Raw genomic sequence first — 19854 nt, 5'->3', positions numbered from 1 at the left:
AACTCTGAAGTGATTGATGAGGATGACGTCATCAGCGTGAAATGTAATGGAGTGAGAGGTCAGAAAACACGTGTCTCTGTGTGAGTTTTAAATCAGAGATTCCAGAGAACACACACCAACATACTCATTTACATTTAGGGCGTTTGTGCCTACGTTTTGAAACATGTTACACACACACAAGTAAATGCAGAGTTAGGAGTCTGGCCCAAGCACTCATCAAACCACAGTCTTTCAGAAGGAAAGACACTGTTGTTACCCACTGAGCAATACTAACACACACTTACACACACATCTATGCATTTGTCTTGTGTCTCTGAGTTGGTAAGCAGGGTGTGCATTAGTATAATCACATTGCTCATAGAGAGCAGCCTAAACAGGGGGTCCAGCCCAGGCAGCAGCTGTTCCACAGAGAAAAGAGAGTGAACCCTGAACCTCCCACCCCCACGGAGCATAAGTGTGCTCTTTATGTTTATATACAGGGAGAGAAAGAGAAACCAAAGAAAGTGAGAAAAAAGAAAGAAAGAAAACAGAGAAAAAAAGACTGAGAAAGAAGAAGAGCAAGAAAGAGAAAGAAAAAATAAAATAAAAAGAGGGAAATATAATGTCAGATAAAGACATAAAATAAAAAAAATTGAAAAAAGTAAGGGAGAGCAAGATAGAAAAAAAGAGGAAAGAGAGTATATGAGTTAAAAGTAAGAGACAGAAAAAGTGAGAGAGAGAAAATTAAAAAAAGAAGAGATTAGAGATGTAGAGAGAGAACTGCAGGGAGAGAGGTAAAGTAAAAGTGAAAGAGAAAAGAAAATAGAGAATGCAAGACAGAACAAGAAAGAATATGCTGAATAAATTGATGTAATGAGGAGTAAAGTATCAGTTTTTAATAAGAAGATGAAGCTGGTCTGGAAAGTGCTCCAGGCTTTACTGGCTGGTGTTCCACCTGCCTGCGTAAGTCCCACAGAGTGAACTGGGCCGGAACTGCCCCTTGGTCTGTCTCTCAGCCCAGCTTTACGAGCCGAACAGGAAATTAACCTGGTGAGAGATTGTGTCTGGAGCGCTCTCTCTAGCAGGGAGAAAAGTTCAAAGGTGTCAATGAAGCGTTACATTACTGAACACACTGGGCTTCTTTACTATATACAGACTGAACAAAGACTATTAAACTCATTTTAAAAATAGCTAAAATAATAGAACTTTTAATTTCCTGCTTAACTTAAAATCTCTATCCAGATTTTGTGTTTGTTAAGAACTTTCTGTATAATAGAAGTGTGTTTTTTCAGTAAAAGTGTTATTTGCCAGTACAATGTGAGTGACTCTTGGGCAGTGTGTCAGTGGGAGGGGTGTGTGTTAAAAGTGTGTGTGCGGTTTGATTAAGTGGGGCTCAGGAGGGGGCTGGGAATGTGAGGTCTGCAGAACGAGCCAATCAGACTGCATTAGAGCGATCTGAGTAGCGGTAATCAGGCCCAATCATAACACTGATCAGTGTAAGGCCTACTCAACCGTCACACACACACACACACAGGCACACACAGGCACACACACGGTGACTGTACACCCCCTTAGGGAATAAACATCATCCTGATGGGAAAGACAGGATCTCTAAATCTAACACAGGCCTTTTGTTGGCTTTGTTTACACTTTCACTTCTCGCCCAGAGAAGCGGCAGTGATATCACTGGATATGAGAGGTGAGAGGATGTAAACAAGACACATATCAGCAAGTCTCAGACTGCTCTTTGTTATAAGAAGCCCATCTCTGCCTGCTCTCAGAAATCTGACTTTAAATAGAATGCAATATAAAACAGAAAGTGGCTTGTTTTGTTTCAGATTAAAATGATCAAGTGTCCACAAGTTCTCAGTAAGATGGAATAACAGAGGCAAGGTAGGGCTGCACAACATCAATTAAACGCACAACAAAAATCAAAAGTTCTGTTCTACTTAGTTGGACCAGTGTACTAATGCCTTTACTAAAGAACCCTTGATGAAACTGTAGGAGTTCAGTTTTACTGCTTACATATGACACCCTGTGATTAGGAAAAAAAAACTACACCATATGTCCAGATATTTGACATCCCTTCTAATGAACACATTCAGCTAATGGTCCAGTAATGGTCTAAGATATAGTGGACTGCAGAGACTGACCAGCGCATCATTAGGCAGCCAACTCCGAGCCTAAAGGAAAGCGGCAGACTCCAAGCACTGATACACCAGCCAACAGATGCCCGTGCCAGCCAGCATCACAATGACAGAGATGTAGAAAGACATTGCCATCTATCCACTCAGAGAGAGCATAGCCAGTTGTGCTCATTCAGGCTCTGACTGCTTTTGGTTATGCGGCATGAAACAGGATTCAAACTTGCAATTCTCAGGCACATCTTGGCTCTTTTATTAATACCTTTGATTTTGGAAGAAATAATGAACGAGCAGGTTGCCTAATACTTTTTATGTACAAATTGTATTTACTTACTTATTAGTAAAATATAACACTATACATGATTAAATGGATTTGCTATGCTCCAGTGTTGCAATGATTCTATACATTGTGCAAAAATGACTGAAATAAGAACAAATAAATGATAAACTGTTTATTTAAGCATTTGATTAGTTATTAAGATACAAGTTGCAATTCAATATGGTGTGACTATGTTCAAAATGTGCAGATCCAGTTTCCTCCCTTTTCTTTTAATTTCACTCCAATTTCATTTTAAAAGGAATACTGAGTAAAACTGTACAAGTTATGAATCATCAAACCCTCAAAGGGCAAAAGTTGTGTCTACCTATATTTCTCACTTTTCCAAAACTGCTTTTTCTTTAAAAAATACTGAAAAGGAAGTTGAGAAATGGGATTTACTTGCAGTTGTTCTGGACGAGGCACAATTAGTAGTGCAGATAAGATTGGCTCAACGTATGGTGGGCAGTAAACCCAGCACATGTTACACAGGTGGCTAATTAGTGAGAGGTGAAGCAAAAGCATGCTCCAGTGATCAGTCAACATGTCATTAACAAGCTGCACAGGGAAAACCTGACAGCCTTTTATTTTCTGAGTCTTTTCTTCCCCTCCTCTGCTTCTTGTCATTTAACGGGCATGGAGGTCCGTGTGTATGGAGCCACAGGTGTCCGCCCTACAGCCCTGCTACTGCCGAGCAGTGGACTTACACACACACACATATACACACACGTATACACACATGCACACACACTTGCAGACAGGAAACAGTAGTCAGTTACTACAATACACAGTGACAGGACAGGCCTAATTAAAAGAGCACAGGCTTGTTTTTGTGTTCACGTGGCCGCACCCCTGCTGTCCGCTGGGTGTTTTTGGTGAGTGCAGCAGTTGATGTGAGGGTGCTATGAGGTTGTGTGGGTGGGGAGTTTAAGCGTGTGTGGCGGTTGGTGTGTTTTTGGGGGTCTGTGCCCTCAGACAGCAGCCCTGAGGGGGGTGACATGCCTCGGGATCAGTGAAGCAATGTGATGAGAGGGCATGTCCACTACTGCGTGAAGGTTGGGTGGGGGGCTGCAGATAGATTAAAATAAGGATAGCTAGCCAACTTTCCTGAGGACAGAGACAGTAAGGACTGACCGATACATCATTTAGCCAATAAGATTAATTGATATAAAGCTCTAGGTAGGAAATTTTAACTGGAGGTGGATTTCCTTTTTGGAAAGTACGAAGAACTGCACCAACTTTGGGTCTGGAATCCAATATGGCAGCACCTAACATAAACAGCAGTAAAAGTGGGACATATTTCAAATGGATTTGGCGTAGAGAACAGTTAGGTCAAATCTAATAGTGTAGGTAACCAGCAGTGGAAAACCACCATTATAAACGTTTAGGATGTGTACAGAAGAGGGAGAATAGAACCATGTATTTCCACTGATAAGCACTGTTTAACAGCCTATAGACTCTCTCAACTATCACCAATTCACTGCTGATAACTGTGTTTTCCTTTTGCTTTGTTCACTGGAACTAAAATAAACAGCCTTGAGTGCAATACAGTTCATTCTTTTTTCTTCTTCAAGACATTCCACAATCAGTTCTGAGTGGTATTTTTTAAAAAGTAATAGTGTTTAGAAACCACAGCCACTGCTGTAAAGTTTACAACTACGTATACAATAAAATTACAGAGTAAGGGGGTAAAACTGACCATGAAAATTTACCGGGTCACCGGGTTCTGATACACATAGTGCAAAAAAAGAAAGTTTCGTCATACAATGTCGCAAAATTAATACTTTTGTCTAAATAATGTTAATATAGTGTTTAAGTCCAAATACTCAGATGTGCAAGTGCACAAAGATGCAGCTTATATAGTCCCTAAAGAAAAGTATTGCTAATGAAGCAGAACTCTAGGGGGTAGATAATGCCAGTCTTGAGGTTGTCTGCAAAATCTAGTACCTATTAGAACTTAGAATACAACATATAAACCACAGACAGAAAGTTGCAAAATGATGTCAGAGAGATCATAAATCATTACTCATTCCAGCAGAATGTGTAGAAGCTATCAGTTTAATCTTAGCTTCAGGTGTTTCCTATAGAACATCATCACTGTACCTCTCCTGATAGCTCAAATTGTACTACAGCACAGCCACTGTAACGTAACCCAAACTCTATAGTGTACAGTGATCTGATCAACACTGCAGGCAGTTACGGCAAAACTATTGTAAAGTGTAAAGCTAGATGAGATGGCCTTTTGCCAAAGGCTAAGTTAAGTATTAGCATAAACACCCAACACCAGCCTAAGCAGCAATGTGTGGGGATTTTCTCATGGAAAGTTTACACACCTCCAGACTTGCACTGCAATTCCTAACCACATCAGACTCACTGCTCAAGCAACACATTTTCAGAAAGAGGGAAAAGGAGAGAGAACAGCAAACAGAGAGAGAAAGGGAGAGAAGGTGGGCGAGAAGGAGAGAGAGAGGGAGGATTAACAGAGAAAAAGAGAGCGAGGGAGTTAGTAAACTATCCATGGAAACCCATTGAGCTCCATTCAAAACTGTTCCGCCACAATTTCAATTAGACCCTCGGTGGTGTGACGTGCAAACACACATGCACGCAGAGGCATGCGAGCTGCAAGCACTGAACCATGAGAAAGATGCTGGACATTAAGCCTAGTCCCCTATACCTTTCTGTTAATGGAACTCATAGAATACACTTAATCTGTCAGTAAATTCGGCCATAAAAAGTGTATGTGAGTTCCTGAGCTATACTATATCTTCGAATATAAAAAGTATATCAATAACAAAAACAACCATGTAGTTTTTATTGGAATACTATTATGTAAAACTCTTAGAACCAAATTAAGCGAATTAATACAGCTCCTAAAAGCTGTTACTTTGTGCTAAAACTGACACAAATCTGAAGAATCTAAAGAATTTGACTGTTTAGTTAACCTTAATAAGGCAGTATAATAAGAGCATAGCAAAAATGATTTAAACTTGTTATTATTTTATATTTATTATTTAATATTCATTTGGTTAATTTTAAAACAACCTGAAGCAATTCTAGTATTTATTTATACAAATAAAACTTCATTACATATCAATCCAAGAGTATAGACACTGTATTAAATCACTATTCCCATTATTATCATCATTATGACCAAATGAATGCATTTGTCTAATTTTATGTGCACCCATTGTGTGCATTTGCACATCTGTGTCAGCACAGTTTGTCCAAAGCCTGCAGAAAAGTACCGTCAATAGAATAAAACTCTCTGGAGCAGATATCCATTAAAATTAACCTACTGGCAGCATGCCTAATGCCAAGTGTGGGTTAGGGCCATATAAAGCCCCCAAGAACAACTATGTGTCTCAAACTTGTGGTCCTACCTCCTCATGGCTATATCCGTTCTCCTGCTCGAGTAAACCGCTGCTAGTCCCATGAGCAGAGCAGGGAGCAGCGGCAGTCATCCTTCTCTCTCTCTCTTTCCCTCTGAGTGACGGGCTCAGTGAGAGAGAGGGCCACTGGCGCCCACTCCCCTCCTCTCCCCACCTCCATGCTATTCACAGGCAAATGTTAGTCTAAATACCAGATGGGCAAGCCCCAGCAACTGAGTGAGCGAGTGAGCGAAAAAGAGGGAGAGAGAGAGAGGGAGATGGAGGGAAAGAGAGAGAGAGAAGGAAAGGATAAAGGGGGATGGGGAGAAGTTGTCTGTCGTCGGTTACTACAAAGACCCTTAAAGAAAGGGGGAGGGGGGTGAAGAGAGAAAGGAGAGAGAGAGAGAGAGAGAGAGAGAGAGACTGAAAGAAAGAGAGAGAGAGAAAGAGGAGAGTCAAACTTGGCACAAAGACACTACCTGGACCCTGTGAACCCTCATGTTTCATGCCGATGACAGAAAGTTCCGGTACAGTGATGAATGGTCTAACCTAGAGCCCAGTAAAGTAAACCTGCTGCTTATTAACACACACACACACACACACACACACACACACACGGCTAATGGCTGTTAAACCATAAATGATTGGTAAAGCTTTAACAGTGCATTAGGCAAGGGGTCTGCTAGATGTCTTCTGTGTACTGCTGACATGGTGAGCTTAGCAGAGACCAGTGAGGAAAAGCTACAATTCTAAAACATTGAGGGTAAAAATCAATAAATCTGTTATAATTACACAAACCAATTAACTAATACAAAGCACTGCACCATTATTAGCAATACTACTGACCTGCACAGACTATAAAGGGAGACTGCATGGCTAGGAGCTAGATTTTACACACCTTTGGCAACTGAACTGAAAGAAACACCTGAAATTAATGAATTGTCCCCCAATACTTTTGTCCATACTAGGGGTGGGCGATATGGCCCTAAAATAATATCACAATATTTCATGGTATTTTCGTGATAACGATACTCCTGGCAATATATAAAACACCAAATTAAAAAAATCTCAAGAATACACTACTGCAACAAAATAAGAATTCAATTTTATCATTGCATATGATAGGACATGGCACACCCCTAACTGTGATATTAAAAAATACAAGAATTGTCATCAGATTGTAATAGAAATTACTGATCCAGAATGTCATGATACTAAGAATGCACTCCAAATATCTCAATATATTCAAGATTACAGTAAAATAAATTATACTGGACAGATATAATCTGTCTCTAGTAGATGGGAAATGAGAACAGTGTGATTTTTTCTTTTGCTAAAAACAGCAAAAAGTACTACCCTGATGTTATAATTAGGGGTGGGTAATATATATTTCAGGGTATAATAATGTTCACAATATTAAAAAATGTTGGCGATATTATTGCGTACGATACGATATGGCACACCCCTAGTCCATACAGTGCTGTAAAGTGCTTTATCAAAGCTCTTAACACTACTTTAACACTACTTTGAAATTCTCTCTGAATTTCACAATACACTGCTCTAGCTCAACAATACATGTATGATTTATGACTGTGCAATACTCAATATCGCAAGGAAATTCCATCCTAGATTCCTAAAATAAGCAAATAACAGGTATTATGGATTTATTGGTGTCAGTTTGACAAAATTTAACTTTAGTAAGTCAAAATTTGGGGCGAGTCTTTGGATGTTTCAATACAAATAATATTTGACTACATGTATTGATAATGTGTACAATATATTGGTAACAGGAAGTGGACAAATCAGGATCATTCCAAATTCACTGAAATGCCTCTGTCTGACTGAATCACAAAGCCCTCACACTAGACCCCATTCACACTTTTACTAAGCACTGTCCATTTACCAATACACATATGTTAATGCAAGGTGTGAACGAGGCCTTGTGTGTATGGCAATGTGTTCTCTGTATTGTAATGGTGCAATGTTCCGAACTTTAACTTTTTAGAACATATAAGAATATAAAAGACTACTGGTTTATAAAAAAAGAGTAAAAAAAAGAATTCTCTAACACAGCAGCAGCACTAAACTGGTATTTTGCATAAGCTGAGTTTAAATACTTTGAAGAAAAATCGATTAATTAATTGCGGTATTTATAGTCAATATGAAATATAGTAATTTCTTGGCCTTAAAAGGTTATTTAATTTTTTATATTCTTCTTCGCAGGTTTACTTTTGCTAGAAGGATGCTATGGTGTTGCAGAGTGATTACTACAGTATTTCACAGTTGCCAATATGTTGCTTAGCGGTTGCAAGTGTTGCTAAGTGATCGCTAGGTGGCTGATGTGGTATTCCAGGTGCTTTGTATGGTGCACAACCATAAACAAGCAAAATATTAAACATATAGTTGTACAAACAGTAAGAATCAAATACAGCTCTGGAAAAAATCTGTTTCTGAATCAGTTTGTCAGATTTAGCTATTTATAGGTAAATGTTTAAGTAAAATGATCATTGTTGTTTTATTCTATAAACTACAGACAACATTTCTCTCAAATTACAAATAAAAATATTGTTATCTACAGCATTTATTTGCGAAAATGAGAAATGGCTGAAATAACAATAAAAAGATGCTAAGCTTTTAGACTTCAAAAAATGCAAAGAAAACAAGTTCGTATTCATAAAGTTTTAAGAGTTCGGATAACCCTGGTTTTTAATCACAGTTTCCATGCATCTTAGCATGTTCTCCTGCACCAGTCTTACACACTGCTTTTGAGTAACTTTATGCTTTTAGTCCTGGTGCAAAAATTCAAGCAGTTCAGTTTGGTGGTTTGATGGCTTGTGATCATCCATCTTCCTCTTGATTATATTCCAGAGGTTTTCAATTTGCTAAAATAATAAATAAAAAAAACATAATTTTAAGTGGTCTGGTTTTTCCAGAGCTGTATTTTCTCTAAATTACTTAAATTAAACTAATAAAAAGTCAGACAAAACATGCAAACAGGCAAAGACTGTTAATTGTAGTGAAACTAGTGTGAATTCGCAAGGCTCTATATTTTTCAAAAAATAATTATAATCAAATTAAAGTGAGGGCAGAGAAGTAGAGATGTGTGTGTGTGTGTGTGTGTGTGTGCGTGTCTCTAACTGTGCGTGTCTTTTGAATGGGCAGCGTGAATGAAAAGCTTGGCCACACTCTTGGCCTGGTTTTGCCTCTGTTGGTGGGTTGGTGTGTCGGTGGGGAGGCTGCTCAGGCTTTGAGATGCTAATACAGAGTGATGTTGGGGAGATGAGGAGGAAGTGGGGTGCAGAGGGACAGAAGGCTGGTGGAGAGAGACCTCAGAGACACGGCGTATCAATAACCTGATCAATACCACAGCGCTCAGCCACTGCTGCATTCATACATATATGCGCTTGCACCCATGATATCGATATCAGCCCAGAATCACTCTGACCTATCAGCATAACCATATGGCAGGTCTGGAACTGTGGCCGCTAGTAATGCCGTAAACCCTTTGTTGGTCTGAGATGGGATAAACGTCACTTCTTATCTTCACTCTGAAAGAACTGGCATTGTTAAATCCAATCAAAGCTGTCATCTTGTCATCTAACCTGAATCTAATTTATTAAGCTGTGAATAGAAGAGGGTACATTTACACATTAATACATGCAGTGAAAAAAGTTGTGGAAAGTAGAATTGTTGCTTTTCTTAATAAAATACACACATGCAGCCTTTAACCCTGTATTTTAAAAGAATAAATGTGTTTAAACTTGCCTTATAAGCCTCATTATACCTAATGTGACCTCCTCCTCAGCATAGATGACAAGTAGCAACCCTAGCATTTCTTATTCATGCACAAAATTACACTCCTGCACTTTTCTTGTCAAAACAAAGAACCTGTCATTTTAAAATCACACAAACGTTCAGTTTTGCAGGTCATGGCTTGTTGCTTTTGAACAGGAATGGCCACGTATACAAGCAGGGTTGACTTACATGTTCGAAATATACTCCCTTATGTTACCTTTAGTATTAAAAAATTCTGATAATATATAATAATAATAATAAAAAAAAAACAGAACTGCTAGACTTCACTGTATTTCCCAGTAATGTACTGGTGTTTCACACAAGATATTTTGGTAATCAGCCAGAGAGTAAATTAGGTTAAATTAGATTAAAGTTAAATGCTTCTCCTGTGCCGGACTGTGTTTACACTTAACCCACTCCTGTTTAATTATTAGCAAATTCCTGATTAAAATGATTGGTGTGCAAGAAGGTTATGTTTAGTTTCTAATTTATGTATTTATTTTTGTATGTCTTGCCTGTCTGTATTTGGTTGATTAAAATACGCTTTAGTGACTACTGTTAATTCCATAGACTGTATATAAAGATGGACGCCGTGTCGCCGTTCCCATTCATTCAATGAAAATGAAGCCAAAATCTTCCGCCATTTTGGCGATTCAGAGACCAGAGTCTGCGCAGTAGAGACCAGAGGAGGGAGAAAGGCTGTGGAGAGACCGCCTACTCATTTGAATAACCCCGCCCCTAAGGGCTGCCTCGCGGTCACAGACTGCAGAGCGGGGCGGAGCGGAGCTGACGGTCTGTTATTGGTCCCGCCCATAAGCAGCCCTTTTACAATAACCACATCTTTTTTGAATAGAGCCGAATAAAGTTTTAAAAACCGAATTCTGTGGGGATATAAAAATTTGACAATATAAGCAGAGGTTACACTAGCTGTTGCATTTAAATAATGGAGGTAGAATTACAGTATATTAGAAAAAAACGTGACTGTTTTGCCATTGAAACCTATGGGGATGGGTGGAGTTACAGCAGGGGGCGCCCGACCTGTGGTGGCTTCACTTTTAAGAGACGATGCTCTGTCCAGCTATATACAGTCTATGGTTAATTCAATAGTTTTTGTTTCCATTTATTTTAGATCAAAAAGTTTTTTTTTACAAAAAGTAGAAAACACCAGTGCTGGGCAATATGACCTTAAATCAGTATTATGATTAATTTAAGAGTTTAAATTGACTACAATTAAATGGTTAAATCTTTTAAATGAATAGTGAACTCCGCATTTTCCTTTGCTCTAGGTTTCTTGACTTGATTAATTGGTTAAATGTTTATGTTCTCCTCTATGTTAAATAAATATTACATGAAAACACACAAGAAATAACCAGCCAATAGCTCACCCAGCCAACAAACACCCTAACACACTTTAGCTCCTTTAGTATTACTCAGTTTATAATGTAATGTTTTCTTTCAGTTGCTAATGTTATTTTTTCTACTTCTACTCAAGTAATTGTCTCTTCTTGAGTTATATTACTCCCCTGAAGGAACAATGCTGTGTGTCTGCTGGGTGGGCTTGTAAGCCACTTTACGCACTTCTGCTTACAGAGCTGTGTAATCCCTTTCAGGACCTAGTTACTAATAAACTGAGAGTGAATGTGGGTAAAGTCACGTCCATCAATCCTGGAACTGTTGGCTATTCATTCATTGTGGAAATGGAAAGAGGAGAACAATATGGAAGTGGCATTTCCTATTTGGGTCATAATTCTGAACTCTGCCTTTCTTTCTTTTCAGGCTACAGTTAATAAAAGCTCAAACCCTGCAGTGATCTGAAAGGCTTGCTTTGAGATGGGGACTTCCATGCTGGAAAAAAAGTCACATAGTGATTATGCTGGATTCAAATATGCATATTATTTGCATATGATTAAAACTCAACAAATAAATACGGCTTACTTTTGGCAATCAAATGCATAGTCAAGAACATTTAGACTGAAACTGAACAAGATCAAACATACAAAAGGTGTCAAAAGTGTACATTACTCTGTAGGTAGACATATAGATATTAGGGTTTAAAATACTTCTGTAGAAGTTGAAGTTCAAGCTTTTTACTCTTTTAAGTAAAAGTGTTTAAAAAAAGTACTGAATTCAAAACTACTTAAAGTATAGAAGTAAGAGTAATGTAAGGGAAAAAAATAAAGCCATTAAGGACAAAAGCTTAGAAAGTTCCCCTAAAGCTATAATTACTATAATGATATATTATTAAAATGTTAATGTTAATAAATTTGGGATTCACTAGGCTCCTCCCTGTTTCAGCTGCATATATGCTCATTGAAAATGAATGTATTTTAGTAGAATGTAAATATATTAAAGAAGCTTAGTTGGATGTTTGTCTCGAGTTATCTTGAGTCTCTACACGGTGGCATGTTCAGGTGTGATGGATCTCATTATAAACCAATAGGGAGTCGGAATACTATATGTTTATACTACTCTTCATCCAATCACAATCAGATTCAATCTATCTGGATGGAGAGCTTTATTTAAATAGGGTTTTTTGATCCTCTAAAAAATATAATAAAACATATAATAAAAAATATAATAAAAATATAATAAAATATAATAAAAATATAATAAAAAATATAATAAAAAAAATAATCCAGTAAAGTTAATTAAAAAATATACCAAACACTGTACAGTATACCAAAGGTACAGTATAGGAAAAAAGCATGAAGTTGGTCCAAATTGTTTAAGGAGCTGCGTGTGTTATGTCTGAAATCTTCTGACCACAATCAGAGTGGGTGGGCAGCAGCACTGTGCGCAGTTAAGCGTGTCAAACAGATGCTGTATGTGTTTATGTATTTCAGTTTTGACTCTGCTCTTCTCTCCCCCTCATATCGGGGTCTGCTCGACCTGTCACTCTCCCTTTGTCCTTCCATTAAATCACAGAGACAAATCATCTCGGTGCTCTCTGTACTCTTGCGTGCACACACCATCTGGACACAGACAGACATACCCTCCCCTCGCCCAAATCCCTACATACACTAACCCTACCCACTTACCCCACAGCCTGATGCACTCAGATACTCTCAACTATGGGGTAACCGCACCGAAATCACACAAAAACTCACTGTTTGTGTGCTGCTGACACTTTGCTGTCACTTAGCCCATTGATCTGTGTTGATTTCTGCAGGAATGCCTGCAGGCCAGTGATATAGGAGTGTCAATACTGTGTTTTGTCACTGAATGTGCACCAGTGGGCTTCTGTAAGGCTGACTGAGGCCAGACAGAGTTGATTTACAGGAGCTGACAGCCTTTGTCCTCTCTCTGGTTGTGTTAGAATGCACACGTTATGGTCCTCTAATAAGGTATAATGAGATCTGTTTATTGCCAGTATGGGTTTATGACTTATTGGGGCGTAAACACTACAGTTGCTCATTTATTAAACACATAATTACAATTCTGAAATCTGATTGGCACATAACAGTTGTACTACACACAAATATAGTCACAAACATCACCTAAACTCTGTATTAATTATGGACAGACCAAAATATTGATATGGCAATATAGTGTATTGTTTTTCGGTTGTAATATTTTGTGTTACCCTGCATCAAATATCAATATTTTTATTAAAACATAGGCCCTCTAATTTCCCTAATAATCACCCATTTGACTTAGTTATAAAGTCACTGCTTTATTACTAAACATGGTGGCACTAATCAAATAAATAGGAACACCAATAAATCCATAATTCCTGATATTTGCTTATTTAGGAGTATTTTATCATCTTTATTAACACAGATGGTGTAAAGTATAGCAGAATCATAGCATCATAATATCATCAATATCGTATTGTGAGATATTGATGACACTTATAACTAGAAATGCACAATTATAATAAAATCTTTACTCAGTGGACAAATATGATCCTTACTGGTAACTTCAAAAGGCAAATTACTTAGGCTGACTGCAAGTTCTGTTACTGCTAGACAGCACTAAAATGAGAAAAGGATCAGAGAGAGGGCTTACTCTACTTTACTGAACTTACAACCACAACTAGACTAGATTATTAGTCTAGAGTACGCTGCTCAGTGCTGTTTACACACGTGCTCTATACTGTGTTCACTGCTCACAGCAGGTGACTCCATGAGGAGACAATGTGCTCATGTGGTTTACTGGTGCGTATTTTGGTGCGTTTAGGTTTTTGCCTGTGTGAAACCAAACCAAACCAAACAGAGGGAGAAAACGCTCTACACGAACTTGAAAACTAACTACAGGTGTGAAAACACCCTAAAAATCCTAATATTCCAACTCTATTAGGTCAATTTTCTTTATTATTTATCTTTTCGCTGTTTAAATGACATGAGCAAACTTCACATGGAGTGTCTGACTTCTTTGCTCTCAAAACATGTAATTCTGACCTTTAGTGTACAGCTGACACATACTGCTGTGTCAACTGTCACAAATAGATTGAGTTTAGTTTGGCACAGCTTTCCCTTTTTGTGATCGGCTCCTGTGCTAGCCTGGGATAACAAGCATTCAGACTGCGTTCTTTTCTATGTATTGAGACAACATTTGATTTGACATGTACATGTAATTGTTCACTACATACAATGCTGATATATAATTTGAGGCTACTTCAATATACAGGGTATTTATGGTGACTTTGGACCATCGTTTCATCTGTCCGCTGCAGCCTGGTTGCCAGGCAGCCAATACAAACAGCCGCTTTCTAACCCTGGGTTGGGTCCACGTGTCATCAGAGACAAATTAAGAACTGGGTTCCTAGACTTAGTGACTCCGCACACACACGCACACACACACGCACACGCACACGCACACGCACACACGCAAACGCACACACAGTGAATACGTATATAGGGCATACTGAGGACAGTTGGCAATGCCTAAACACATGCATACCAGGTCCACATTCACTTAGGCCTATTTATTGAGTTTGTAAATCAGCTGCCTCTGCCAGCAGTATAACAGAGGGATGATGCAGTGCCACAAGTGTCACCCTGCTAAGCAAATCCTGACAGAATTAGCATTCTAAATCCCTCTGAATTAACACTACTAAACAAAGCCCTGACTTATATTCCTGGTGTACTGGCAGAAGTGTAGAATCATCAGTGTTAAATACACACTCTGGAATAAACTAAGCTAGGGACTGGACAGAAATACATATGAATTGGTTAAGCAAGCACTCGCAGGGCTTTGTGTCACACCCTTGTAAGTCTGGTGGGTCAATATGCCGACAGATGGCGTGAGAGGGTCGAATGAGTTAACAGGGAGGAGCTTTAAGTAAGAAAGACAGAGAGGGGGAGAACATGAAATTTGTTAATGGTAAATCTCTAGTGGTCAGACTCCTAGGATGGCTACTAATGTCACATAGAATGAAACGGGTCAAAGAAAACTGGATAACAGAATATAATTACTATATATAATTACAATATAAACTAATCATAGTATACACACATTTGTAAGGGTTTGGCCAACAGAGCACAGACATTTTTTTTGTAAATTTATGGCAAAAAGTAATCATGTGATTTTTTTTTTTTTTTTAATTATTGGTATTAACAAAGTTGTAGCCTGCTTTTGTTAAAGTAACTCTCTCTACAGTCAACATATTTTAGGTGATCCACAAGTGGTCAAGATTTTAATTCTAAAGTTCCACATGCCATAAAACCAACTTAAAAGGCCACTAAACCCTCCGACTTTTGCTGACTCCACCCTCAGCTCAAATTTAAAAAATGCTAAAACTTGGTTGGGTGGCTTGTGTGCGGCACAGAGTGATGTATGGGTTTAGGAGCTGGGCAGGAGGGAGAGCTGATTGGCTGAGCGGCAGCAGCAGCAGTTTTCCTCTGATAGTGGTGAGACGCAGATGATTTAAATTAGCTTTTTTAAAGGTTAGGAAAAGATTTATACATTTTTAAGCAGGACTGGTATGTTTCATTACTTTAAAAAGAACAGAACATTTCAACTATTAATGGAAAATATGATTCAGGGTTTAGTGGCTCTTCAAATTACCCATTTCAACTCGCCAATTTCCACTTCATACAGCCTGCTTAGATGCTTTCCCAGCATTCAAGCATCTATTTTAGGGGAAGAACCTACTCTGCACGCAGCTTCATAAATAACACAGAACAAAAGGCACTAACTGGTAATTATACTTTTCCTGGATTTATTAAACAGCTCATTATTGACGGTTAGGCACAAATAGCTGTTTCTTAAAGCTGGATCTTTTTGAGGATTCCAACTCTTCACCTTGCATTATAACTGCATTTCCCATCTCAAGAGTTTCTCAATTATAGTTATTCAATCCATACTGATTTATACGCTCCTCAAAACAATCCTCAGGTCTGGATTTGTGGTGTTCCTTAGCCACGATAAATGCTGAAGGTCTCTTTCATGTGCTTCTTTCTATTCCAGTACTGACGACGGAAAGACAATTACTTCACTGAGAACGGGACTATTCATTGCTACAGCATCCTTGTGAAGTCACCAAAACACTGAAGACAGACAGAGCTCAGTAAGATGCAGCTTCTGCCCTGGACTGTCCATCCATTCAGAGGAAAAGAGAGGAGAAAGAGAGACAGGAGAGAGAGCAAGAGGAGGCTAAACCTATTGGCACCAATAGACACCATTGTTTTCAAGCAGGAAAAGCTCAAGCCTACTTTCTGTAAAAAAATTAGCACCTTGTTGACAGAAGGTCCTTTGGTCAAGATTGAGCACTCCAGAAAAGGACAAAAGAAACATCTTAAACCCAACATAAGGTTAAACTTTAACAGACAGCCCCTAGACTTATTGGCTGCTAGCTTAAACTGTACAGGGCTGAATTAAAAAAGGCCAAAATCTAATGACTTGGTGTAACGAGCAAAATAGCTCATTTTTAGCCTCTATTACTTTAATTATTGCCTTGAATATCGGGACTGTATCTAAATAAAGCCAAGCTACATTATAATGCAAGTGTAAACAAAACTAAAACACATTTAAAACAGATACAGTTTGGGAAATGATCCAAGACACATTTGAGCCACGTAATAGAAGCATAAACGCAGCCATTTCTCCAAGACACATTCAGCTACTGAAATATATTGTCCCACACAGCAAGCAGACATCAGTTTAACCAATTACCATATTTTCACACTTCAATGAGCACTTAAAACCCTTTAATTTTCCCCCAAAATCTGCAGTTTTCCTTAAAATCCGGTGTGTCTTATGTATAAATGTTACCAGTCAGGTTTTAAGAAGCAGTAAAGCCACTCCGTTTTAGTCAGTAGTTTGAGTTTAGCTCTTCTGCTGGAGTAGCATTAGCATTAGCCGCTAACTGCAATTTCCCCAGTTACAGGGGAGTATTATCGGCCTGTAGCCTGCTGTTAACCCTGGCTAGCACTGCTGGAGCAGCATAAGCATTACCTGCTAACCGCACTCGCTATTTCCCCGTTTAGAGGGGAGTATTATTGGCTTGTAGCCTGCTCTTAACCCCAGCTAGCACTGCTGAAGTAGCATTAGCCTGACCCGCTAACCGCGTTCGCTATGTATAAAAATAGACCAGAAAATAGACCAGAAAATAGACGTTCATTGATAGTGCGCCTTACTGTGTGGAAATTACATATAAATACAGAAATTTAAAGAGCAACTGTATCCTAATCCTAAATCCAGATACTACTGAAATGAAGTGCCCAGACGTAAACAGAGTCGTCATTGATTTCACTAATCAACATTGTCATTTTATCATCCTGATCAAACTGGGTCTAAAGGTGCTTCTGTGCTCAAATTCAAAGCTCTGCCTTTCCATCCACCAAAGGAAAACTGTTCCCAAGCCCTGGGACAGAGCTGCATGCCATCAAAGGCCCAGACAAAGATGATTTGACGTCAAACTGAGCATGTAAACTTTAAACACACACATCACATCTGGGTTCTCGATGCCAGCTTGCTGATATACTGTACTCCACTCCTAATTCCTTGCATGCCCCTTTTCCACTAGCCTTCATAAACCCTTCAGTCCAGAGACAGGTTCAGATTTACACATGTTTACAGTCTAAGACTCTCCGTGCAGGGACTCAATTTGCAGACATCTGCAATGCTTGTTTTCAGTCTAGAGAAAAGTGTTTTGGTCTGCAAAGACATTTAAAGCACAAAAAAATGCACAATTCAAGAGTTGGCAATTCTTGCTCATGGGCTCCCCCTACAGTCGGGAAGTATTTTAGTAATTTTAAACTTTGAGCCCCTGAAAAAAAGAACATGCTTTATACTGCACACACTTTTCTGGACAAGCTGGGAGATACAGAACCACCACTGAAAGTAAAAGTATCATGTGTGCAGAGGTGGTAGTCGTGCAGCGTGAGTATGTAATTAGCAGTGTGTCGAACACAGAGTAGCACTGATGAAACTGATAGATGCTAAACTCCTTTTTCCAAATTGGAAAAGCATCATAATGATTTAAAAAAAAAAATGCTATTCTAAGTAAAATGTTACACATTGTTGATTAACTGCACTAAGAGCAATCACAGTTACATAAAGTGAATGAAGACTCATGTCTCACCTTGTCGAAGAACTCATAGAGGCGAACAGTCTTATCAATTTTCTCCTTAGTGTCCTCCACCCTCTGGGAGAAGTCGTGCAGGTGGACCCAAAAAGAACGAACTTTGACCTCGTACACTTGTAGCTCGGCTGAGGAAACGTCCTCCCATCGCTCCAGTCTTTTCAACAATGCCTCTCCACTCTTACAATGCTCCTACAGAACACACATACACAACAGTAGCATTTATGAGAAACTGTACATGCATGCACTTACAAAGACTGCAAAAACTATTTAATCAATATCATCAATAACAGTTAGTAAGAAGAAACACTGGCAATTAATCTTGTTATTGATAAGTTGGATGGATGGTGTTTACCCTGCTCTGTACTTTAATATGGTCAAAAAACTTGTGCAGTTGAACTTGTGCAGTTGCTTTGGTTCCTAAACACTGCCACTGTTATGGTACGTATCCACTAGCCCTTAAGCCTAAACGCATCCTATTCATTTCAATTGAGAGAGCCACTACATGCAGACTTCACACACATACGAGCCTCACACACACAGAACAGAGCTTAGATTGGGCCCAAAAAAATCCAACCAGACCTGACCCACTCCACCCGATAAACTGTCATTATGAGCCAAAGCCCAATTTTTAGTAAGCAGCGCATTAAAATTGAGCTTTTTAAAAACATTTGGGGCTGTTTAAATGAGCGAATGAAACACTGAAGCATTGAAACACTGAAGAAGCAATTACGTAAGAAATATGTTTTTTAAGAACAGCTACGCAAATCAAGTACATATTTAGGACGACGTGTGGAGTCATGTGTGCGCATGCCAGAGCTCCGTGATTATAACATTTAACTTTTTTTTTATAAACAGTTTGATTTGTTACTTTGCTGTATTATCAGGCCATAGCTTTATATAAAGTAAGAATGTCATTTAAAAACAGACGCCTACATCACAGACTATTTTCTTGAGCCAAAGAACCGTGCTAGTGGACACGTACTGTTAACCACTTACAGCTGAAGGTGGAATCTTGACTTGTTACAATGGTGCCACCCTATTACAGTACCACCCAGGAGTTCAGTGATCTTTTTGGGGCAACCTATTTTGCACTAATGTTTGCAAAGGCAGACTGCATGGCTACGTGCTTGCTTTTATACACCAGTGGCAATGGGACTAAATAAATTGCCTTAATTCAATGAATTTCAAAGTTCTGTTTACGAGTACAGTAAAATGTTAAAATATATGAGCTTTTAGAGTGGTTGAAGAGTAGAGAGACAGTTCTATGATCTCAATTGATGCTGAATAACGTATCTGTAGTGCAGACATACATAAGCAGCAGCGTGGAAGTCTCTGAAGAGGGTCTGTTTGCTGCGCAGCTGCTCCAGAGAGTCTTCCAGCTCCCCCAGTGTCTGCAGTCGACTCTCCCCGACCTCATCTATCCATTTACTCACCTAAAAAGAGGGATAAACACATTTAAGTATTTATTATTTATTTTTAAAGCTCAAAGCAGAGGACAAAATGAAGCACAAATGATAAGACAATGCACACTTTGCCCAACCTTTCTTACCTTTCTCACGACTATACCTTTCAGAACTATGTGGAAATGGAAGATTCTGCAATTATGCAACAGCTAAGCTATGCAAAGACAACAACTCTCCCATAGAGATCTGTGCAGCTGATGTTTAGGCAGATTGGTTACCAAAACAAATCTTAGTCGTCATATATCAGCAGAAATGTATC

General features: G+C 38.8%; 1 protein-coding gene across 3 annotated transcripts in view; it reads right to left on the bottom strand.

Moving 5' to 3' along the window:
• The window catches only part of plekhg4 (pleckstrin homology domain containing, family G (with RhoGef domain) member 4), a 96810-nt gene that overhangs the window by 17917 nt on the left and 59039 nt on the right, over positions 1-19854 (bottom strand). For all 3 annotated transcript variants that reach the window (XM_015605228.3, XM_007246895.4, XM_007246896.4), the window contains exons 12-13: positions 19443-19565; positions 18130-18321 (exon numbers count right to left, since the gene is read on the bottom strand). In XM_015605228.3, the coding sequence (XP_015460714.3) occupies positions 18130-18321; positions 19443-19565 (315 nt within the window). The remainder of the gene's footprint in view (positions 1-18129; positions 18322-19442; positions 19566-19854) is intronic.

This window comes from Astyanax mexicanus, chromosome 23 (assembly GCF_023375975.1).
Source record: "Astyanax mexicanus isolate ESR-SI-001 chromosome 23, AstMex3_surface, whole genome shotgun sequence".
Classification (NCBI taxonomy): domain Eukaryota; kingdom Metazoa; phylum Chordata; class Actinopteri; order Characiformes; family Acestrorhamphidae; genus Astyanax; species Astyanax mexicanus.
The sequence above is the reverse complement of the archived record's forward strand: the minus strand, read 5'-3'. Positions and strand labels throughout refer to the sequence as shown.